General features: G+C 36.3%; 1 protein-coding gene and 1 pseudogene across 1 annotated transcript in view; one reads left to right on the top strand and one right to left on the bottom strand.

The window, feature by feature from the left end:
* Positions 1–26254, bottom strand: part of DNAH9 (dynein axonemal heavy chain 9) — a 312771-nt gene that overhangs the window by 90197 nt on the left and 196320 nt on the right. The window contains 5 exon segments of the mRNA XM_006922399.3: positions 8797–9030; positions 9235–9396; positions 9743–9885; positions 21117–21240; positions 22490–22652. Coding sequence (XP_006922461.1) covers positions 8797–9030; positions 9235–9396; positions 9743–9885; positions 21117–21240; positions 22490–22652 — 826 coding nt within the window.
* LOC112471461 lies at positions 5455–5573 on the top strand (annotated as a pseudogene).

Here is a 26254-nt window from a genome sequence, read left to right as displayed (position 1 = left end):
GTTCCTTACTGACATTGGTGCCTATGTCATAAAAATACATGTGCCTAATATAATTCTTTGCATATAGGAGGCCCTTAATAAAAATCAGTCATTATTTAATTGAAATTGGCCATTGTGGAGTATACCAAGGATTTAGCTATAAAAAATGAGTGTACGCTGTGCATCCTGAGAGACTGAATATATGAACAGACAGTGGCCAGACCATAAATGAAAGCAGAACTCTGACTTACAATCTGCAGAAACCTGCTCAGGAAACCAACCATTACCTACAATAACCAGCTCAGGATGTCAGCTTGCTGTAAGTCAGACTTGTAAGAAATAAGACTACTGTCCAGGTAAAAATTCAGGAAGACAAACAATAACTTCTGTAACAGTTGACCCAAAATGGCCAGAACTTGATTAATAACTGACAATTTCTTTAGTTTTTATCTCTGCCTCCAATTTAGGGCAAACCAGAGAAAGTCAAACATACTCCCCTGACCAATTGCACAGGATGCCCCACTTCTAGTTAGCCTACCTGCAGCTTCTGCAGGCCACAGTCTTTATCGGGGCATACCTGAAGACTTTCTTTTCTTCCTACCATAGAGTTTTCCTACTCATCTTTCTGCCTTTGTGTCTCAGGCAAAATGCAAATGATTCCCTTGCTAGAGCAGCTCTGAATAAAGAGCTTTTGCTTGTTCTCATTTGGTTGGTCATTGTTTGTTTTCACATTCCTTATAGCTGACCAAGTTTAAGTGGGACAGCAAGAATTCCAATGGTCCAGGTCAGTGGGGTTCCCCAACCAACTTCCATGTTCATATGCATTTTGGAAGCAGTAATGAATCGATGGTGATATCAGCACCTAGTAAACTATTTCTCTGATCAGCTGGAGAAAGAGGAATGGTTTCTTATGTACATTCAATTTAGTAGAATGTGGTGATTTGCAGAGTGAGGTCCATGGACCAGCAGCATCAGCAGCACATGGGTAGTTGTTAGAAATGCAAATTCTCAGACCTACTGAATCAGAAATTCTGGAGGTGGGGCCTCCCAATATGTGTTTTAACAAGCTGTCTGGGTGATTCTGATGTATGCCTAGGTTTGAGAATCATTGGCCCAGTGTTATGCCCCTTTTACATGCAAAGAGAAGACTCAGATTTATTTATTTCTGGAAAATGAAAAAGCCATTTGTATTTGCAATATGGCCCATAAACTTTATATTCCAGAATGACCTCTTGTCTTTTATTTTTCTGCAGTCTATTTTATGCAACACCCAAGATTACTTCAGAGCTCCTGGAACACATCAAACAGATTTAAAAGCTTTATGATGCAAAATACATAAGGGGAAATATAAAACGAAAGCTTAGACGCTGCTGATAACACCCTTTTCATGGTAGATCAAAAGAAAAGAAAAAGAAAGCAAAAAAAAAAAAGAAAAAAGAATGCTCTTTAATTTTGTATATTCATAGAAACTGAAGACTTTGCATTAACCTCGAATGGAGGCCTGCTCCCTAGAACACATCTTATATCCCCATGTTATAAGGTTAATCCATTTCCATCTCCCATTGTTCAGTTGCAGAGTTATTTCTACAAGGACAAAGATGCAATTGTAAATCAAAATGATTGAACCACATACTCACTCCAGTCAGCAAACACACCAGTAACTTTTTGTTTCTTTTTAAATCTTGGGAGATTTGAGAAAATTGAAGTAGTTTTTTCCTTTGTTGTTGTTGTTATTTGTTTTATTGATTGCAGATATGGCTTATGACCTCAGGCCCAAGGTAAGTAATCACCTACATGGTGAATGGGAGCTTTATTGCTTTTAAACTGTGACATGGATTAACAATGAGGGTCCCGTCAGTCAGAATTAGGCCATTCCCCACAATGCTCTGGAGACGGCATAACTCAGATGTATTTTGTGGCTCTTTAGCAATACAGCAGGACACTGAAATAGGTTACTTAAAACTTGTTCTTTTCTCTTATTTCCTTATTCAGAGCATTTGAACCATAATCTGGATCTCTTCTAATTTAGACACTCCCACATCTAGATAGGAAGAATGCTATGAACACCAAAGAGACTCCTTCCCTCAGTTTTGCTAGCCCCATGAATATTGACCATGTGTGGTAAGTGGGGGGATGTTGACTGAGAGGGGTAATGACAAGATGGTGGTGGGAGACTGTCCCTTTTTCAAGGATCAGGCTCATGGTGCTAGAAAGAGAGGTCAAACTTCCCAGAACCTTCTCCCCAGAGTTCCAGAAGGAGAGGCCTAAAGACATCTTCCTTCTTAACTCTGAGTTCATACAGTTATACAACACTTTCTGATATAAATTTGGACTTCAAGCAGGCTCTCTTCTTAGATATAGATGTTTCCATCTACGGTAGATATTTGTTATGTCCACATGACCAATACAAAGTTTTTATCCCTGTTCTGATAACATAGTTTAATTTTCCTTTGGTGAATTCACCCTTCCTAGTCCTTGAAGTTTAGGTGCAGTTGACTCCAGTGATTGTTGTCATTTGATCCTGGCTTAGCCAAAGAGTACTCAACTCACAGAAATTAGTTCAACTATGGGCAAACCAATGACCCAAAGAGGCCAATTAGAGCTTGACCTTTAACCCAGGAACTCAATGGAAAATACTGGGAAAGAGACACTCCTTTTTATACTGGAGTTGCAAAGAGGACAGAATACAAGTCTGAGGTTACCTGCCTGAACAGGAATATGTAGTGAGTATCTAGTACTGGCCCTGTCCAAATTAAGCTCTATCCTGTATTTTTCAGTTATATGAATCAATTCATTTATTTTTATTTTGGTTAGTTGGATTTTGGTTACTTGCCATCAAAAACGTTCATAAATATATCACATAATCTAAAATTTTTCTCTCTTTCTCTTCTCTTCCTTCCCTTCCCGTCCCTTTTCCCTCCATTGTCTTGTCATTCCCTCCCCTCTGGTCCTTTCCTTTTTTTTATTTTTTTTTCTTTTTGCTAAGTGAATTTGAGTCCGTTTTACTTTTTCACTTGCAACCAAAAGAATCCTGATGAATACATCATTGTATTAACTGTCAAATTCAGGTAAGTTTGGTGGCCTGAGATTATCTGAAACCCTAAGATAAACTGATTTAAAAGTTTTCAGATTGACAGACATGTGGATTAAATCCATGAGGAGTGGCCTATAGGCCTTTTGTGAACATTTCTTCAATCCAACAGCCCTACTTCCTCATGAATACATCTGAGATAGATACAGAAGTGAGGATGGCAGTGGATTTTGAAATATTAGTGAGAGAAAAAGTGAGACCCAAGTCAGAGACTGGACCTCTGACTGTATTAAGAGAGAGAAAACAATTTTTACTGTGAAGACCAGCTGAAGCTGAAGCAGGCAGATGGTGCCATCTAAAGACCCAGCAGGACCAGCTATCTATGATCAGAGCCAATGGGAACTGGAGGCCTATACCTTGATGTTTCATCATCTGCTTCCTGAAACCTGACATTCCACAGAGATGAGGAGGAAAATACCCTTCAGAGGGAAACAGCCCAGAAGTAGAGTTAGAACTTTGAACTACCCTCCAAAGACTAAATAAATTTTTAACCTGAAATGATTGAGTCAGCCTGAAATGCAATATTAAGAGCTTTCTACTGTTAAATTAAAAAATGGATCCAGAGATAAATTAAATTCAGTTATAGAAAAATAGTTACATTTTCGACCAGTTGAGTTTAAGCATGAGATTATATCTAAAGTTTGCAAACTTTAGATTACTATACTTTACTTTAGATTACTATACTCTAGATTACTATAATAATTGTTAATTATTGTCATTATTACCATCATCATTACTACTTCTAATACTACTATTATTGCTAAATAAATTTGGAGTCTGAGCCAGAGCTGTGAGATTCATTTAGTCTACTCCCATCAGATTATGAACACCAAAAGTGGTCATAATTGGGTAGTAGGATACTGATACAATATACTTCAAGTCATTATCCTTATACCAGATTATGATGATGTGCTTTGGTCCTTTCTACCAAAGAAATGATTCCAGATGAAGGGTTTATATCAGGGTTAGGAACACTAAATACCATTTTTATAAGAAGAAACATCATTATAATGATCAATAAGTATGGAATATATATCGTGTGTGTACAATATTGCCAAGATCCATCCTTCATTCATACTCTGAGCTTGTGGGTTATTTAGAACTTATTCATTTGATTTATTTGCCTATCCATCTATCATCTACCTATCTATCCACTTATAGAATACCTAGTATGTGCCAATAATTCCTGATTTCTGCCCTTGAAGGACTGATGATATTATAGCATAATATATGCAAAAGAATAAACATAATTCAAGGATGAAAACACAAAGAAGGGAATGCATAACTACTCAGAGCTATGAAAGGGCTTCTGAGCAGGGGGATAGTAAATTGTTTAGGTCTTGACAGTGATGAGCTGATAAAGTGGGGCACACATAAGGATAGAGAGATTGAACTGCCTGTGGAATGTTGGGGGAACTCCATGTAGCATTGTTGGACTTCAGGGTACAGTGTGGTTGAATAAAGAAAGAAAATAGTGGAGCAATATGCAAGGATATAATTTTAAATGTTTTAAAAAAGATCAGAAAATCTGAACTGTAATGTCTAAATCCTTAAGACCTATAAAAGAGAATACTCAGATGTCTGGCTTGAGCAACGATCACTCTAAGAGCAGGATGGAGGTTGGTCCATAGCCATGCTGCCTAGTTTGGTATACACTAGCCACATGTAGTTAATGAGCACCTAAAATGTGGCTTGTTCCAATTGAGATGTGCTGTAAGTATCATCATTCACACTACCTTTTGAAGCCTTACAGAAAAAAAATGGAAAATTTTTCATTAACAACTTTTTTACATTGATTATATGTTAAAATGATAATAGCTTGGATATATTTGGTTAAGTAGAATATGTTATTAAAATATATGATGAAATTATATATAATTAAAATATTCTATTAAAATAATATCCACTTGTTTTATTTTAATTTTTTTTTGATGTAGCTACTAGAAAAATTTAAATTTGCATGACTTGCAGGATATTTTTATTGGAGAGTGCTGGTCTAGAGTGCTGCCAGAATATATTCAGAGAGAACTAAATAGAATGCTATTCATTAATTAATGCATTTATTCAACAAATATTTAATGAGTGCCCACTCTGTCCAGACATGTTTTCAGGCACTTGAGAAACATCAGTGAATAAAACAGACCAGGATCCCTGTCCTTATAGAGCTTGTATCCAACAAATGGGGATAGACAACAAAAATTAAATATAACAAATTGATAAATTACATAATATGTTAGACAGGGGTAAATGCTATAGGAAAAAGGTAAAGTAGAGTAGAATAAGAGGATTAGGGGTGGTATGGGGTTACAATTTAAAATAGGGTCATCAGGGCAAGATTCATTGAGAAGGTGACATTTGAACAAAGAATTAAAAGAGATGAGGGCATCTACGGCCATGCCACCCTGAACAAGCCCAATCCCATCTGATCTTGGAAGCTAAGCAGAGTCAGGCCTGGTTAGTACTTGGATGGGAGACCACCTAGGAAGACCAGGTGCTGCAGGCATAAAAAATAAAAAAATAAGAGAAATAAGGGAATGTAGGCTGACAATGTCTGATCTCGGAAGCTAAGCAGGGTTGGGCCTGGTTAGTACTTGGATAGGAGACCACCTAGGAAGACTAGGTGCTGTAGGCATAAAAAATAAAAATAAAAAGGGATTGTACACTGACAAGGTCCTTGCAATCTGTGAGGTCAACCAAGAGTTGCCTCACCCAAAACAAAACAAAACAAAACAAAACAAAACAAAACAAAACAAAATAAAATAAAATAAAATAAAATAGATGAGGGAGTGAACCATGGAGATGTTAGAGTGAAGAACATCCCAGGTAGAGGAAACAGCTAATGCAAAAGCCTGATGTGTCTGAGGAAAGAACAAAGAGGCAGTGTGGCTGGAGAATAATGTCACAGGGATGAGATAGCAGAAGATGAAGTCTAAGAGGTAATGGGGCAGGGTTGGGGAGGAGCCTTGAAAGCCACTGTAATGAGGGAAATGAAGGGCATCATTATTTCAGGGTTTTGAGCAGAAAAGTGACAAAATTTAATTTATGTTTTAAATTGATCACTCTGGCTGCTCGGTTGATAATAGACTACAGAGGGACAAAAGTAAAAGCAGACAGATGAGTTTGAAGGGCATTGTGGCTTCCTAATAAGATGCCAGTGGCTCAGATTAGAGTAGAAGCAGTGTAGAAGGTGCACAGTGGTGGAATTCTGGGCATATCTGGAGTTAGAACCAATAGTGATTTTTCTGGGTGTAGGCTATGAGAAAAAGAGAGGAATGAGAAGAATCAAGGATGACCACAAGAAATTTGGCCTGATGGGTAACATAAGAGGTTAGATGTGGGGGAGAGACTTGAGAGTTCGATTTATTGAAATAAGCCAGATAAGAAGTGTCTAAATCAAGACACTAAAAACAGGGGTTACAACAACAAGGGTACATTTGAGAGATATTTAGAAAACTTATATAATTGTTAATGCTTCAATGTGGGAAGTAAGGGAAGAAGAGAAGTCAAAGATAATATCCTAGTTTTTGGCCTAGGTAACTGAGTAAGCAGAAGCGTTATTCACTGAAGAAGAGAAGATAGAAGGAGAAGAAACTAAAACCGATGGCAAGAGTTGGAGGGATTCTCCATTAACTACATGCAGATAGAGTTGGATTCACCTAATGGTACAAGCAGGCTTCTCTTTGTTAAATGGAGACCATCTAATACAGAAAACAGATATTTATGCTTTCTTCATTGTCTGCTCCAAGACTTAGGGTGTGTATAAAATGAATAAGTTCTGTAAGAGTGTCAGAGCACCTTTTCTATGTTTGCTCCCTAGGAAATATCTTCTACACAAACTGATCAGTGATTCCCAGAATATAAGTGGGTAGGAGGTTAGAAAAGGGGCTGGTGGGGATGCAGAATATTCTGAGTGTACTGTGGGCTGGGAGAAATAGGAAGAGGAAAGGCTGGGAGATGTTAAATCTGGTAGCACTGTATTCTGGGATTCTTTCTTATGCTGCTCTCTACACATTCAGAGGTTCAGAGAATCAGAAAGTGTTTGGAAGAGAAGATGCTGTCTTTCTAAAACAAAGGTATATACCAGGTAAAATGCTAGGTGGGATCTGTATATTTCAATCTACCCTAAATTATAGCTCTAAGAAGGGGCATTGGTCATGACAGAAATGGAAAGAGAGTAGAGTCATAGATAATTGTCACATGCCATTTGTTAACAATCATTGAGTTAGAACAGATGTCTTACCATGCCTAAAGATAATTTTTTAAAAAAGATTTTTATATAAGTACAGAACAAGGAAAGGAATAACATCTTAAAGACTAAGAAGAACACAGTTCTGAAAATGGCCCATTACTGGAACTAGAAAAAACGTAAAGAAAGTGGTTTTACATCAACAATAAAACAGTTTCTGTAATATAGTTGCAGGAAAACAGACTGAAATAAAAAAGCAATAGGGAAGTAAAAAGGATGAGATGAAGAAGGACTGTTAGGATATTAAAAATGTAATAGTATAATTAAATCTTCATTGGAAGCATAGGAAGGAGAAGCAATATTACACACTATTAAATTAGTATTGATGAAGATAAACTTGAAAAGCTTGCCTACAATGTAGAGAAAAAGGCCAAAGAGATGAAAAAAATGTGTGAGCACATAATAGATATGGGGTACAGGGAACCGATTCCAGCTAATCATTGCTCCTGGAATAGAGCAGAGCTATGAACAAAACCATATAAGAGAAGAAAAATTTTCTAAGCAGAAGAAAGAATATGAATATTGAATGTAAGGGCTCACTGCATTCTATTAAGTGAACTGAAATCCTTTAGATACAGTACATCAGTGAATTAAGAAACTGAAGTGGGGAGAAAAGACAAGTCAGAAGAAGTTTTAATAGAGCTATTCTAAAGGCAAAGCTCTGAGTAAATGACAGTAAATGAATGACTTAGATATCTACAGGAACCTGTGATGTCCCATAGTTAAACTGATCATAATTTTAGTTTAATTGTGTAAATGCATGAACTTCACCACCTTAATGAGAGGCTGGCTTCAGGTAAACAGAGCACAGAAAGAGGCCATCGAGTGATCAACAATGATGAGCATGAATAGGGGCAGAAAAGGTGCTAGAGTTATCCCCAGTTCTCAAGGGAAAAATAATATATCGACTGAAATAAATTTGTTTCCTTTGGAAAAAAGTAAGTATAAAAATATAATAAGAACAAGATGACAGGGGCTTTTTTTTGGTGACCAGCCACTTAGGAATATATGAGGAAATGCATGAAATGAGACAGAATTTGTTTAAGAAATTAGGTTCCAATGACTCTTGAACAGATAACACTGTAAGACAAAAGAAACCAAAGAAAGTTGGTATAACCTGCAACCATTTCTCTCAACCATTCATCTCTTTTGGTTTTGAAGATGGAAGGGAATTGGGCTGGAAAGGACAGGAAAGGAATGGAAAAGGAGGAGATGGCAAAGAGAAAGAGAGAAGAGGTGTTCTAGGGGATTTTAGCATCAGTGAGAGAGAGCTGACCGACCCTGAAGCTGAGGCTGTGCCTTTCTGCTGAGATAGCTCTGCCTTAACTTTTTGAACTGTTTCTGATGATACTAGGGCCCCTGGAAGAGCATGAATAATTTTTGAACCTCAATTGTGATCCTTCCAATTCTCTGGAAAGGGGTCGCTCCCACTCTCTCTGTGTCCCTTGCAGGAAGGAGAGATTGAAAAAATGTCACTCACCTGGGCAGCAGTGCTATGGAGCTTAAGCAGCCCATTCTCAAGCCGCTCCATTTTGGTCTTGAGCTCTTTTCCATTCCTGCGCAGCAAGCTCTGGTAGAGTCTGATGAACTCCAGAAATGATTTGGGAGTTGTGTAGTTGTAGCGCTGCTCGTTGCTCAGATAAGACTGGGATGTTTCATTGACACTTGTGTGGACAAAAGCCATGAACTTGCTAATTGACTGCTTGATTGTGGGCTAAAATCAAAGAGCAGGAAATAAAGAGATAGTCTGACCACGAAGACTGGAAATGACTCCCTCACTCCCCCATTGCTTCATCACACGAAAAGTTATTCCAACAACTCTATCTAAGCCTGAACTTGAACCTTAAATTCTGGACATGGAGTTCCTTGTACCTCGAGGTGGAAAGGATGTTGAGGAGTGTCTCCTTTTCCCTCTCACCTCAATACCCTCAGTGTTCTGTAAGAAGCAGAGGCTGACAGATTCCAACGCCTGCTGAGGCCACTCGTGAAACCAGTCAATGGCTGTGCAGTTCACAATGGCTGGGAACTTCCTGCTGCGGACCCTCAGCTTGTTCCCCACAGGGGAGAAACAGAGAGTCACCTGAAAAGTCAGAAGGGTGGGAGAACCAAAAAGGTATCAGAGAAGTACTCATAAAAAAATATAGCCTTGGATTCTTAATTTCCTAGAAAATCGAGAAGCACTTCCAACAGAGATGAAAATCTGTAAATGCTAGCCAGCCTTTTTAGCAAAGGAAGGAAGAAATCTGAGCCTGCACAAGGCATGAAACAGATGAAAAGGACAGCCTTGCAAAGGTTGAGAAAGGCACTGCATCCTCATTCCCAACTCCAAAGACAATCAATGAGGACAGCTGTGTCCAAAACATCCATAGAGACTCCCATGAATCATCTCTGGGCCTGTCTACCTTGGGCAGTGAATTCTTCTATACCTTCAGTTGTTGTCGGACGCGGTCTATAAAGAACTTCCAGCAATTCTCTCTGTTGTCAACCAGACCTTGGCTCTTGACTTCATTTCTCACATTGCTTATAATGTTTTCAACTTCATCATCAGAGTAGAGATCTGGGATCTCTCCTAAGAAGAAATGGAGTACAGATGGGCAGCTTTAGCATCTCCCTGCATGATGCAATTGTACATGATAAATTATGTACCCTTGGGACACAGGCCTTTTGGTTTGTAGATCATGTTCTATCACTCTTGCTGGTGAAACTAGACAGACACTGTATCTACTCCAAACCCAGGGCAGGAAAATAATACGTCAAAGAATGAAACAGGGTGTATAGCACCCTCTTTTCCTGGGTTGTTAACTGGTAGCACAAGAGCTTTCAATTGTCTTTTCCTCTTTTACTTAAAGCATGTATTCACTGATTACTATTATAGAAATTGTGTTTATAAGGAGCTTAATATTTAACAAGAGAATTAAAGCTGATATAAAATAGCTATAAGACTTGGTGAAAAATCCATGAGAAACATACAAATAAGTCCATATATTTATGAAGAACATGCTATCACCTCTTTTTAAACAAAAAAGAGAGAGAGCAGGGGTGGCTTCATGGAATTTAGTGTCAGTCTGACATCTAACTCATTGGCAAAAAGATGAAAATTTAAGAACTATTATTAGGAAAACTGGAATCTAAACAAAATTATGCTTGGACTCTTATATTCTACTGTACACTAGGAAAAATTCCAAGTATATCAATGATTTAACTATTAAAAAAACATAAAATGATAGAAAAATGAGGGAAATACTTTTATAACCTCTGAATGAGGAAGGACTTTTTAACTGTAACTCAAAATTGATGTGTTTAAAAGAAAGATAAATTTGACACATGTAAACTGAAAAATTTTATATAAAAATACATAGTGAGAACCCATAGGCAAAGTATAACAGCAACAACAACAAAACCCCCCAAAAAACAATTAAGAAAATATGTTTTCCAAAGCAGACATACAAATAGCTAACAGATACATGAAAAGATGCTCTGCATCACTAATCATCAGAAAAAAAAACAAATCAAAAGCAGAATGAGATATCACTTGACACCTGTTAGAATGGTTATTATTAAAAAAAACAAATAACAAATGTTCATGAGAGTGTAAAGAAAAAGAAACCCTTGTACACTGTCAGTGAGATTGTAAACTGGTATGGTCACTATGTAAAACAGTATGATGATTCCTCAAGAAATTGAAAATAGAACTACCATATGATCCAGCAATCCCCTTTCTGAGTATTTACCCAAAGGAAATGAAACCATTATCTCAAAGAGATATCTGTACTTCCATGTTCATTGCGGCATATTCACAGTAGCCAAGGTTTGAAAATAACTTAAATGTCCATTAATGGAAGAATGAATCAAGAAAATATGGTGTATATACACCCAATGGAATATTATTCATTCTTTAAGAGGGAAACTCTATAATTTATGACAACATGGATGAACCTTGATCATATTACATTAAGTGAAATAAGTCAGACACAGAAAGACAAATACCGCATGGTATCACTTAAGCGTGGACTCTAAAAAAAAAAAAATTCAAACTCATGGAAACAGAGAGTAGAAAGGTGGTTACCAGGAGGTGAGACGTGGAGAAAACAGGGATAGGTTGGCAAAAGGATTCAAACTTTTATAAGTTATAAGATGATTAGTCTGATGATCTAATGTATAACATGGTGACTATAGTTGATAACATTGTATTGTATAATTGACATTTGTCAAGAGGGTAGAACTAAATGCTCTCACCAAAAAAAAAGAAAAACATGTTAATTCAGATTATACTTAAATAGCTAATCTCCTTAAAATATAAAACTCTCTATAAACAAAGGAAAAGTTCAATAATTCAACAAAAAAAAATGGGGTGAAGGATACAAAAAGGGTTCACAGTACAGAAAATACAAATGTGTCTTGAATATATGAACGAATGCTTTACCTCACTTGTAATAAAAGAAATGCACATTGGAACTAGGCTTACTTTTTCATTTGTATAAATCAGATTGGCAGACATATGAACAAACACTCAACCTCATTCCTAATAATAAAAATATACTTAAAACTACTTCTAATTATTATTATTATTTTTTTACCAGATTGGCAAAATCTGAAAGTTTGATAAAATACTGTATTAATAAGGCAGTATATGATGAATAAAAATTTTTTAAATCTTAACTAAATATATAAAAATAAATATATAATGACCAAGTAGGGTTTATTCTTGAAATGTAAAGATGGTTAAATACTAGAAAATATAGAAAAATAATTTACTATATTAATAGATTAAAAAATAAAACATTATAACCATCAAAATTAATGAGTAAAATTTCTAAAAACTGTTAGCAAACTAGCAGTAAATTAGATTTCTATTAATCTAATAGTATATAGCTATACCAGACCCAAAGCATACATCGTATCTAACGATGAAATACTAAAATATTGTCTTTCAAATCAAGAACAAGATAAGCATGAAAATCATATTTTCTATTCAACATTATATGGAGGTCCTAGACTATGCAAAAAGTCAAGGTAAAGAAATGAAATGTATGGGATAGTTAAGAAAATAATAAAGTTATTATTGTTAAAAATCTAATTTTCTACATAGAAAATCTCAGAGAATATACATATAAACAATCAGAACTCATAAGTGAGTTTTATAATGAGGCTGCTGGATACAAAATCAAAATTGGAAATAAAATGGCATTTATGCAAAAAAATGTTATTTTTAAAGTTATTTAGAATACCAATAAAAACTGTAAGGCAGGCAGTCATAAATATACAAAAAGATGTGCAAGATCTTGATGTAAAAATTATAACATACTATTGAAATAAATAAATAAATAAATAAAACCCTAAATAAGTGAAAAGAAATATTGTGTTTATGGGTGGATGATTCAGTATTACCAGTATCACAAAGATACAATTCCAATAAAAAAATCAAATGAGTTTCTTTTTTGATCCTGGCAAATGTATTCTAAAAATTATATAAAAGAGGAAAGGGTAAAATAGAGTCATGATATTTGTGAAGAACCAGAAGGAGAGATTTGGATTTGCCTTATTAGAAATCAAGTCTCCTTGTAAAACTGTTAGTTAAAACAATGTGAAAGTGATACTGGGGTAAAGAAATAGAACAATGAGTGAAACACCTAGAAACAGATCCAGATATAAACAGGTAATTGATAATAAAAATCAGTGTACAGATAAGTAATGAACTAATCGATAAGTGATGTCATGATAATTCAATATTAATATTAAAATATAAAATTAGAACACCATACAAAAATATATTCCAGGTGAATTAAAGGCATGAATATGAAAAGTAAAATTGTAATATTTTAAAAATAAAACATAGGAGATTATTTTTATGGTGTTAGATAGGACAAGATTTTTGAAAGAGCACAAAAAGCACAAAGCATAAAAAAGATTGAAGTTTTATAACATGTAAACTAAATCGGCAGACAAAAGTCAGATACAGACTTCAAAAAGATATTTACAATCCATATAATGAACAAAAGGTTAGTACTGGGGATATGTAAAAACACTTACAAACCCATAAGAAAAGATAAAGAATCCAAGAACCAAAGGGCAAACTATATAAACAGGCAACTCAGGAGAGGAATAGCCAATAAATATTTGAAAGGATGCTCCAAGGTCATAAGTAATAAGGAAAAAGAAAATAATGATATTTCACTTCATACCTGTTGGCAAAAATTAATATATCAGATAAACTGAATGTTGGTGAGGTTAGGAAGAAATGGGTAATGGTCAGAGAGAAAAAAGGTATCTCTACTGGTCAGAGAATAAATTTGCACAACTACTCTGGAGAGTAACTTGGTATTTTTTAGTAAAGGTGAAATGCACAAACCAGACGATTTAGTAATCTATGTTTTGGGTACCTATTGTAAAGAAACTCTTGCATATGCACACTGAAAGTTTCTACTTTGCAATGTTCATAATTGCATGGGTGTTTGTTTTTTTGTTTTCTGTATATCTAAAATAATTTGTAAAGAAGTATAAAAAACATAAATGGGTGATGGGAATGTGAGAACTCTGAGAAAGTGTCAGGAATGGAAAGAACAGATAGAATAGAACAAAATTCTGAATTAGGAATCAGAGGGTAGGCACCTGGCTCAGATGGAAGAGTTGGCCTTGGAAAGGAGAAATAGTTATATGAAAAGAAAGGAGAAAACTGCAAAGAACTGGAGACAGACAGGGAGGTAGGTGTAAAGATAGTTGTGAAGCTGATACTAAATGATGCAAGTTTTCTCAATGAGAGAAATGAGATTGAGGGAGGTAAGAATGAAGGAAGCACTGGTATACATAAAATCTGAAAACACTGGATATGATGTGGTTCACTCCAGGATATTCTATGGGTCTCAGAAAAACTCTTTTACATTTCCAATACAAGATTTTAGGTAGGTATTGAAGCTATATGGACCTGGACTTATACACAAGCTCCCCTTTAAAGTTCTCCAAATCCACATATTTCTTCTTTCCTCCATAACCAACAATGAAATGTTAGCATCATAGAAATGTTAGAGATGGCAGAAGCCATTAGAGTCACCCTACCAATGCTACTTCCTTGTAGACTTGGTGAGGTCCCCAAAGAGGGGTGGTTTGGCAAATGGTCTATAACTAATCAGAATGATGAAAATTATAATTCTATTCATTATTGAGGCTGCTTCCTCAAAATACTATATATGGAGAAAATTCATGCCAACTTTTCAACAAATATCTGGCATACAAATTCAGCCAGTTTACTAAGAGTTTTATACTAATTAGATTTAATCATTTAAAAGGTCAAAATGAAAAATTATCATAAAAATGATCATTCACTTTTTTCCTTAATTGAGCCAACTTGATTTAATTTCTATTCATTAAGATATTTCATAGCATGCATATAAAACAATCTGTTTATAACTTGTCAAAATTAATATCTTATTAATGGAATAACCCACTTCAACTTCAATTGATAAAAATAGAGGTCAGAGAAAATGCTAGGAAAATGAAATGATATTTAGCTTGTGTTAGGATTCAAAAAGTTCATGACAGTCTTAAAAAGAGAAACAGTCCAATAGAATTGGCAGAAGCCACATTCGTCTAACTTAAGGGGCTGATGGTCTATTCCTTTCTCCTTTACTTCTCTGATATCTGCACTTCCTTATCTATTAATATCTTAGATCCCTCCAGTGAGAAATTGAGTTAGTTCCCTTTGGTATCATTTTTAACAATAGAGTGTGCATCCTTCACCTTTCTCTTATTTGAAATATGTAGCTTTTATGTTCTTTTAGTATTTTATGTATAAGATCACAGATATTGAGGAAACAAACTAAATCTGACCCTCTGCCTCTCTTTTGTATGACCTGAAAGCTAAGCATGGTTTATTCAATTTTTAATGGTTGTAAAAATTAAAATAATAATATTTAATGACAAGTGAAAATTACAAAGTTTAAATTTTAACATCCATAAATAAAGTTTTATTGGCCACTCTTTCATTTAGGTATTGTCTAATTATTTTCTCACTATGGTGACAGAGTTGAATAGTTGCGACAGAAACTGTGCAATCTGCCAAACTGAAAATATTTATTTCTGACTCTTTATAGAAAGAGTATGCTGACCTTGGTTTATGTGAAACCCTTAGTGCCAAGATGTTGAAAGCCTTTAGGCCATTGAGAGACTTTTTCCATGTTTTTATGATGGTAGTGCTTTTTGTCACAAGATCCCAAGAACCAATAAGAAGGTCACCAGATAGAATATCTGGGGATAAATATCTCTTGGGAGCAAAGTTTGCATTTTCAGACTTGTTCCTTCAATTTCTCCTGATAATATTCCTTTCACTTATTGTATGATATAGGTAGTCATGCTGAAAGCAGATAACTGAACTGCCAGAGGGAGTTTTGTGATGTGGCAGATGCAGAGGTTATTTAAATATCCGAAAAGTTTCCTCCTGAGACCTTAAGTTGGGAAACTCTATTTCTGTCTCCAAGTGCTTTCAGGCTCCATGTGGTCATTAACGTGTCCTAATATTTTGTAAGTCAGACTAATCATCCATCACCTTCTCTTTGTTAGTCTGGGCCTCTCAGAGATTACAATTACTTTTGGTGAAGAAGATCCTGATCGTATAAGATGGTTCAGTTAATGGAGCTGGGTGATAAAAAGGGCAAAGTTAAGGGTTAGATTCTCCATGAATCAGTTAGTGGCACACAGGCTTAAGGGCTTTGACTCCATCTAGGCCTAACATTTTTCAAAATCATTTCCCTGGTCTCATAGGAGAAAAATCAAGGGAGTGTAGGGACTATCTTAGTACTCCTGCCTCTCTCTCTATATGGCTGGAAAACTTCTTTAAGCACATATCCAACAGTAATATCTAATATGTAAGATAGCACATCATTCTCATGATGTTCTATACCTCCGTTTAACAAATACCTCCTGAAGGCTAATTATGGACCAGGAGATACATTAAGTGCTGGCAATATTAATGATGAAAACAACACAGTCTCTACAGAGGGTTTTAATTATATCGGTATTATTTTATTTCCTAAACTGGATGGTAGGAATTTAATCTTTATATTTTGTATCACTGGATTATTTAATAACAAAAATTTAACCAACGACAGTCTCTGCCTTTCAGAAGTTTACAATGTTGTTTCAATACAATGGTGGTATGTACAACCACTGAGTGTTATAGAAACATGGAGGGATGTTTCTCTCCTTCCTCAGGGTGACAGTGGATCAATGAAGATTTCCTACAGAGATAACATCCAAGATAAGTCTTGTAATCTAGTTCCAGGTAGAAGTTAATTCAGACAAAGAAGGAGAATGGCATTAGGTTCAAAAGGAACAGTGTAAGTAAGGATGTCAGGAAACAGCACAGTGTGTTATCTCAGGAAGCCAGAAATTACTAGATTATAATGGAGGACATGAGGCTAGTAGGGAGGGAAGGAAGCAGATCAACAGCAACTTTATTTTTTATTTTACAAAAGTGTCCTATCCTGCATTCAGTTAGCAACTAACGTAGGAATGATAGTTTAGCTAGACCTTTTTGGAAGCAGTAAGGTGAACGGATTGGAGGGAGATTGTCTGGATATAGGGAGATGAGTTAGGAAGTATCTGCATTTGTTCAAGCAAAAAATGAAAAGATCACTGGTAGCCATGATAGAGAAGATATGAATTCAGAAATGGTTAAGGGGTAAAAATTGGTGGCAATTGATTATCTCTTGGATGTAAGTAGTGAGGGATAGGTTAGCAATGTAGAAGAATGCACAGAGACATAGTTTCAAATAACTTGAATGAGAATTTAGTATCATGATGAAAAGAAGAGGCCGATTACACAAGCATCTTTTTGCATTACTCTTTTGGCATTTCTGTTTGGCAGCTAGAGAACCAACTAGGTGCTGGTTTAAATTTCCACTGTCTGTAGTTTGAGAATGGTCTAGTGAACAGATCCAGTGAGACCATAAAGTATGCTTAGGAGATCTGGTGCATGCTTGATGGGTTCTCTTTTGCCCCACATTTTGTCTTTTTTCCTTTCAGGGAAATTGGGCCAAAATTTAGCTTATGTAAAGCATAGATGGACCATCAGGAAATCTAGTTCCGGCTACTTATGGGAGAAGAACAATCCAATGCCAAGTCTGTTACAAATATTTCCAGATTCCACATTCTCATGTGATATGTGCAGGCCACTAACATGTCAATCTCTGATCTAATCTTAAATATGTTGGAGATGAGGTCATCCTTTCATGTTCTATATACCAAAAGAAGATTTGGACCAAATATTTAAAAAATCCTGGTTCAGAGATAGAGAGGTTATGAGAGAGGTTATGACTTTATGAGAGAGGCCATAATTGGTTATAAACTATTCTAATAGATCACATAGAGGCTGTATGATACTCATTTTTGAGCACAGTACATACTGACTAGAACATGAGAGCTTAATAAATAGTTTTGATATGAATAGAGAATAATCCAGTCATGTCCAGGGAAGAGAAATCTTGAATTTGCAGTAAACAATTAAGCTTTTTGAAAAGCAAAAGGTAAGTCCTAAGATAAGATCCCAAAGTAAAATGGGAAATCTGGCAGAGTTAGGTAAAGAAGAGATGCCACACCTGGAGCAGATTAAGTCCTCTTAGCTGGGACTGCAGTAAAATGGGATTTCTGAAATGCTGGAAAGCTGGAGGCAGCAGTGTTATGTCAGAAAGCCAGGGAATAATTCTATTTTCTCTCTGTAGTTTAGGATGAGAACTTGCTGATATTGAGTTTGGTTCAAGAACCAAGAGAGAACAAATTTTGCAAGAATTTTTTTTAAATACCTGAGTTTAACGGCCAGTGTACATTCTTCAGGAATTATTATATAGGGCAATAAGTACAGGGAAAGAATGAAACTTTTCACATTCAGCAACGGCAAACATTTCAGCCATAGTTTCACCAGCAGCTGCATGACCTCCATTAAAAATTCTGGTAAGCCAAGGAAAATGATCAAAGATATGCTTTATTTGCTCTGACCCGGATGGCCACCCTACTTCTTATACAATTATGAATCTTTTGTTAATTAGGGCAGGATTTGATCACTTTGTGTGTAAGATTTTTTCCTGTCAATCTATAACCCACCTTGAGATGCAACTGGCATAATGAAGAATTCTGAAATGTTTAGTTGGTGTCAGAAGTAAGATTCACGAGCTGAGTTTCCATACAGGTTTGATTTAGGAAATGATATCAGGAAACCAAGGGATGAAACAGTGAGCTAAAGAAGTGTGGGAGGAAACCAGATAGCCTGTGGTGTGAGATTATTAGGTTATTGAGGAAGATGTTTTTTGGAAAGAGCTGAATCAGTGGAATTCACTCATAGTTCTTTTATCTTCAACCTAATAGGACTTGTAGATAATCAGATAGAGATGAGTTAATGAGTTAGTGGCAAGGTAGCCTAATGTATAGTTTCCTAGTCTCTACTGTGTTATGCAAGAATAAAACGACTACACAATCCCATAAAATTGAAAAACTGATGGATGGGGAGGTTCTAAAGGATCCCTGTACCTCTGCCTGGACTGGTAGTCAGTTAATTTCTAGCCAAAAATTATTTATTTGACAGGGAAAACTAGAACAAAGATATGCTCTATTCTCCTTGTCAAAGTAGTTAAGAAAAAAGAAAGATTAGAAAAGTATTACTTTTAATTGTATATACATTTTAATATGCGTGTGTAATCTTGTTTTTATATAGAAGCCTTAAAAGGGAAATATGAACTTGAAATTCCATGACTTTGAGGCAGGCTGATTGTATTAAATTTTCACTGGATAGGGCTTCAGAAATTCAACTGCACTTAGAAAAAAGTTGTTTTCTAAGTGAAAAATTTAAAAATATTTAATTGAGAAATAAAATAAAATATCAATTGGTAAAAATGTAACATTTTCTATGTCTCAAACATTATTTTAGAAGAAGGTGACCTGGCTGGATTGGAGCCAATTGAGGTAAAGGGTGAGGCTGGAAACACACCTGGCATCTCCAAAACTGTAAGTATCTTAGGATAAAATAGAAGCACAATTTTATTCTTTCTGATTCTTTAAAAAATTAGACTTTAGGGCATAGCTTCAGGGGGGAATGGTAATTGGACCAATCTCTCATTATTTAGTAAAATGATAAAAGATGAGGCAATGTTACAGGTGACATACTGTTGTAGAAGATGGTAGGATGTTAAAAAGACAGTGTTTAGCAAAGGAAAATATTATTGGATTGGAGGAGAAAAGATATAAGAATTAGTAGTCAAACTCCTGGATATAAAACTAACTTATTTTGGGTAGGTTGGGAAAGAAATGAGACTTTGGGATCATTGTAATGCTTGGAGCCAGCACAGTAAGAACTTGGAACTCTGGTTCTCATCAGAAATAAGCAAGAGTTTGCTCACAGAGCCTGCTAGTGAGTAATCTGTTCAAGGACCAGTGGCTCTTCATAGATGTGATAGTAAAATGGCCTGGGGTCCAAGGGCACTCGACAATGATTCTGAAGCATTTAAGTTCCTAGGAATTATACAGCAGGACCCATCATGTAATATATATGGCATGAGATAGACTATGAAGAAATATATTGTAATCACGGTCCTTGGACTTTATAAACTAAAGAGTATTCAGTCAAAGAGACAGAAGGAGGACTATAGAGAAATGAGCTTTCTGAAATGCTGGAAAACTGGAGGCAGATATTTTATTCAGGAACATTTGTGCACTATTTCCACCTCCCATTTTTAATTATCTCCCACCCCCCAACTTCCACTCCTAACCCATGGATGTTGCCATTTCCCCTTAAGAACTGGATCTCTGAAGGCAGGGTGTCCCCTCCCACACACTCGCTGTGTGCATCCGAGGTGCCAGGCACACCTGAGGGGCCTGGTGCACCCAAGGGGCCTGGCCTGTGGCTCCACCTGGGGCATGAACCCAGGAGCTTCTGCATGCAAAGCAGACATGCTAACCACTACACTGTGGAGCCATCCTACTATTTTCTTAACCCAGATTAAAAGGTGGTTTTGTAGATGCTGAATCTGATTTAAGAGCCAGGAAATCTCTATACTCCTTGTAATTAATATAAATGTATACACACTCCACCTTTCTGAAAATGTATAATTTATGTATGATATTGCTTCTTAGGTTTATATATTTATATAGCTTGGATGGAGATTATATATATAATTTTTTCTAGAATGGTTGACATAAGTCCTGAATCTCCGAATAAATAAGAATAAATAAGGACAGTAAACTATCAAGATGTGAACTTTCCATTGAAGTCCAATCTTGCATTGATAGTGTCACAGGACTGTTGACAGCTCCTATCAAGTTATTAGGAAACCAAGGAAAACCATGAAGAGATACTCTTCCTGTTTCCACTTGGTTTCCATAAAGTTCTAGATCCTTGATTAATTGAATTGACAACCTAATCTTGCCCTATTCTATCAGTTTTGTGTGTGCATGTTCTCTGTGTAACTCCCTGTTGATACCTAACATACTTGAAATACTGCACACATTCTAATTTCTCTCTGTCTGAGATACGGGGATGTGGAAACAGCAGGCCTTTAACCCACTCTTCTATTACCAGACTTAGTCTCCCTAAAAGAGCTCGATGATTATTGTCCATTTTGCAATGAAATAAAAATGGAAGAGCCATAACACGGGCCCAGCATCAACCCTAGGACCTTGATGAATGAGTTCTCTGCTGTATCAGTTTTCTCCCTCATTTCTATGACCTAGCTTTTTTCACCGTGGACCAAGTCTCCACTTTAGAATGGCTTCAACTCCAGGGAGAATTTATTAGACATTCAAGTGCGAAGAGTCTCTTACCAGATGCCAAGAGATCATTGATGAACACAAGAAACTTCTCATCAGCCACTTGAGAATCAGTCATGAGAAACACCATGCTGAGATTTTTAACCCCGGCTTTCAGACACAAGCTGGCTAGGTCCATCTACAAAAACAATCAATATCAGAGATCTCTGAAAAGAGAGCTTTCTCAAAAGAGAGTCTCAACCACTTTTTAGGAATGGGGCCATTTTCTTATCTACTTTCAGGTGAAATAAAGCAAAATGGCAACAGGAGGTAGGGAGGAACTCTATCTTATACTGACAGAAAAATATGTCTCATTCCAAGGCCTCAATCTCAGTAGAGATGGCCAAATAAAATTAAATAGTGATGATCTTTAGTTCATACAACCACTGTGGCTCCTGTATTAGCTTCTAGAACTTCTGCTTTATACAAAGAAGTAACAGCTTTCCAAAGGACAAAGATATTCTCTTGTTTATCTGTGTTACTCATATCATCATAGTAGTGAATAGCCTGCCCCAGAAAGCAATGATTGCTCTTGGTCTTGACAGAAGAGTCATGTCAATTATCTGGGGCTACTGGACTGGGGAATGACTATATTTTATGGTGGCACTTCTGAAAAAGAGAACACAGATAGTGCATACGAGAATTTTGCATTTCCAGAATGACCTAACTGTATATATCTGTATATATCTCCAAGGCTGAGAACCACAGCCAAATCATCAAAAGCTGAGCTATGGTTTTAGAGCAGCATTGAGCATCACTGGGTGAGAGATTATGAAGGCAGGTGGGTAGGTATGGTTTAGTGTCTGCTAGAATTCTCCCAGGGACAGCAAGAGCAGTATCCTGATAGATGTTACATGTCTCTGTTGTGGCCATAGATAAAAGGGAGGGGATTGGACAAAATAACATTTGAAAGCTGTATATAATGCTTTTCTCCACTTTCCAGAGCTCCTAAGTGCCTGATCTCTGAAACGAGGAAATGCCATTGAAAGTCCCAGCGGCTGGTGGTCACTGAACTTGTCTTTTAAAATATGAATTTCTTATAAAGCTTAGACCACTTATGTCTACTAGAGCTGCTAGAGAGCTGTGTGCTGAATTTTATATATATGTGCTTCCAATTTGGGTAAGAGCTGAGGCTCCACAGATGTAACTAAAGCAGCCGAGGTCTCACAAACACAGACTTTGAGAAGGCCGGTGTTATCATGCTGAAACTAATGAGAAAAGAGCTCCTCATGTAACCAGCCCAGAACCTAAGAAGAAAATGGATGGACAATTAAGCAGAGATTAATGGACAAGAGAATTGAAGGGCTGATTAAGGGTGACAGGGAGCTGATGGAAGGGTAGTTGAAGGAAGGTTGAGTCTCCTCCACACAGCTGCCTGGCCTTCTTACCTTGAAGTCTGGGATCTGGTAGCCTTTCCTCAGTGTGATCTGGAATACATCCATGGAGCTGATGAAAGCCGCAAGCCTTGTCAGACTCTGCTTGCCGCTTCCTCCTACGCCAACAAGCAATGCATTTCCCCGTGGGGACTCCAAGATACGATTGATGTGGCAGCTAAAGAGAAGAAAGCAGAAGCACATTGCTTCCATTAGACTTTCCTCCGTGAGGAGCATGCACAATGAGTGAGAACTGGACTCCTCCATGGAAACTCATCATGGGCTGGGCTGTGGGAAACTTGAGTTAAATTGTTCCCAGACCTGGCCTCACCTTCTTGCCCAAGTGGATTGAAGTTGCCACTGCTTTGCTTTATGTCAAAGCCTCTGGTAAACTAGTGGCAGTCGAGTAAGAGCTGAGAGCAATCAGACAGGTTTGGAGGGGGCAGGTGATGGGCAAGAAGGAGAAGACCAGGGCTCATCCTATAGCTCCTCCCCAGCCAAACCTGACCCTGCCAAAATCTCTCTGCTTTTTCCTCACCTACCTGTACTTTTAGGTAAGAGGAGGGGGCAAGAATAAGAGAAAAGTAGAAGGTATACAATTAGAAAAAAAATCAGTTGAAGGATGGAGGACAAGAAGGAACAAAACAATTTGTTGCTCTTAGTAGAGAAGGAGCAAAATTAAAGTCAGCAGAATAATAAAGAGTCCTGACATAGCTCTTACCTCTCCTTCTTTTATCCTTTCTGGATGTTGATGCCCTTGTAATGAATATTTGTGGATTCTTAATGTCAACCTACAAGACGCCCACTTCTTTGGCTTCTGGAGTCTTTCCTTTGCAGCTATACTTACCATTATCAGTGCCTATGTTCTCACCCCAGCAAGGCAGAAATATTCCCAGGCCCCATGCCCTCCAGAGGAACGCATTCCTCCTGCTTCTCTTCAAATGGTACTCTTTCATCAAAGTGTCACAGCTCCTCCTTCAAGATACACCACTAATCTTCTCTTTGATTTTCCTTGGTACCAGCAAGAGTGATAGAACATGGCCTAAAAACCAAAAGGCCTGTGTCCCAAGGGTACATAACTTATCATGTACAATTGCATCATGCAGGGAGATGCTAAAGCTGCCCATCTGTACTCCATTTCTTCTTAGGAGAGATCCCAGATCTCTACTCTGATGATGAAGTTGAAAACATTATAAGCAATGTGAGAAATGAAGTCAAGAGCCAAGGTCTGGTTGACCTACATTCTTTATAAGAATGACTCCTATTCCCTTATCTTTTCTCTTCTTAAAAACAATGACTATTCATTATACACAAATGCATAAAATACAGAAAGAACTATAATTATAGTATTTAGCAATAAACACTATTGACATTAATTATATGTCCTTCTGAACTTTTTTTACTGTCTGTATGTTTATGAGTATAAATTATGTGTACATACAGTTATTATATTTCAAAACTCATATTTCTATTCTGTACATTTTCAAAACTAGGTTCACATTGCATACTGAACATAGTGTTTTGAAATAATTTTTGCATTTGGTAGTATACTGCGATTATTTCCCTATGCCACTGAGTAATCTGCTAAACCATACTTTTAATGGTGAAATAATAATTCTGTTATATAGAATAAGTTCCTTGTCTGCAATAGCCTACAGTTGGGTATTTAGGTGATTTTCAACATTTTCCAGCTATAAATAATGCTATATAAATATTTTTAGTTTATATCTCTAATTATGTTCATAGGATAAGTTCCTAGGAGTAAACTGCCAAATCTACCAGTAAGACAGTTTTTAAGGCTTTTGAGATATACTAAAAAGCTCCAGAATGGTAGAACCAATTTATACTCTTCTTAAGTAGAATCGACCAAAAGATGAATCTATTATATTGGAGAATAAGAATATGTTAGGTTATGTTAGTTGAATTAAATTTGTTAAATCACTAAATTTGAGGATACATAACACAGTAATCAAGCTACTGTGGAGAAATGGATAAGGAGGAAGAGACAACAAGTGTTGGTGATCTTGTGATCAAAAGAGTGTACAGAACAAGAACTCAAGTAAAGTCCAACCAAATAGAGCAGAGGGTATATCTGAGATAGAATTGTATAGGATACAATCCTGTGTTCCTGTTTTTTGTTAATGATATTATAATGAGAAATTCCATATTCAAATTAAGTAATGGTAATTGGGTGTAGAGCAACTTAGGGTCTAGCTAATCTCAATTTGGAGGAAGAGCTTGAAGGAAGTTTCGGTGGGAGGGATTTGACATATCAACAAAATATGAGCATGTATGTTAAAGAGATTCTGTGGCTTAAAATTTTATTGCTGAAAATTTCTTGTATTTATTGATCACTTGGTCATAATTAGCATCAATAAACTAAATGTCTGGGGGTCCTTATTACCTCATCCCTCCTATGGGATGCATTTGCTGTTTGAAAGAAAACCCTAGCAGAAGTGTAAGTGAGTCAGTAACTCCTACCTCAGGCAGGTAGGAGAGTCTTACCCCCACCCTGTTAACACTGGGTCTTACATATTTTTTAAATCTTTGCCAGTTTTGAAAATATTATGGTTTAATTTTTAATTCTTTGGAATTGAACACTTTTCTAATTAATAATTATGCATTTTTTCTTTTGTAGATTATTTCTCAAAATATTCCCCCAATTTATCACATTTATATTTTAGTTTTAATATTTTAGATGTATAGAAATTTTTAGATTTTTAACTTAAAATTGTATGTCATTAAATTTATATAGTTAAACTTTATTCCTTTAAATCTTTGAGTTATTTATTGATCTACATTTAATCCTTTTTTGATTTTACTTTTTTACTTTATAGTTATTTTATTGTGATATTTGTACTCTGTCTTGTATCAGATAGATTTAAACTTATTGTGCTTCCTTATTAAACCACAGTTCTAGACATTGGAAAAGTATGTATACTTATCATACATTCTCTATAGTGCTAACACACTGAAGGTATTCTATACATTTTTGTTAAGCATGCCTTATCATACCTTAGACTCAGCACCACATTTGGGGTAATGTATATAATTGTTGATAATGCTAGGTGAAGGGATCATATGCTTTGTGTCTACTTTAGATAATATGGTGCCTGATTACAATGATAGAAGGAGAAACTGTGGTGCTAAGATATCCAGGTCCTCTTTTCTGATTCAAAAAAGAGGGAGTAAGAACGGATTAATGAAGGAGAGAGGCAAGCATGGAGAAGGAAGAAGAGGAGAAGAAGTCAAACTGGGTTCTCTGGGTTGTCCAATACCCAGCTGTATTCTGGAAGGCCTGAACTCAGCTTAGCATGGTTCATGCTATTCAATGTCTAAATGGAAAATGCATCATTAGTGATGAAGTTTCCAGAGAAGAATGGTTAAGTTTGCAACTGTCAGCATTAGATTCCAGCTGGGGATTCATTAACAATCTCTGACGAGGGCAAAGGACTCTGCATTTAAATTACAAAATTTAAAAAGAAGATCAATATTCTAAAGGGCTGCTGGGCCAGAAAACCAAGGCAGTCTAAGTTAATTCATTACTGAATTTCTGGGAGATTAAAAACAAAAGCTGTAGATGTACCACAGCACAGCTGGAGGAAGCTGGCTTATTGAAGACTAAACACTCTCTCTCTCTCTCTCACACACACACACACACACACACACACATCACACTCTAGAGAGCTATACAAAAGAAGGAGAAAAAGATACACAAAAGAAGGAGAAAAAGAGAGGTACATCTGAAGTTACTTTTTTCCTAAGAGGAAAAAAAGAAGA

The sequence above is a fragment of the Pteropus alecto genome, unplaced genomic scaffold (genome assembly GCF_000325575.1).
Source record: "Pteropus alecto unplaced genomic scaffold, ASM32557v1 scaffold398, whole genome shotgun sequence".
Taxonomy (NCBI): domain Eukaryota; kingdom Metazoa; phylum Chordata; class Mammalia; order Chiroptera; family Pteropodidae; genus Pteropus; species Pteropus alecto.
Note: the sequence above shows the minus strand (reverse complement) of the source record. Positions and strands in the feature narration are given on the sequence as shown.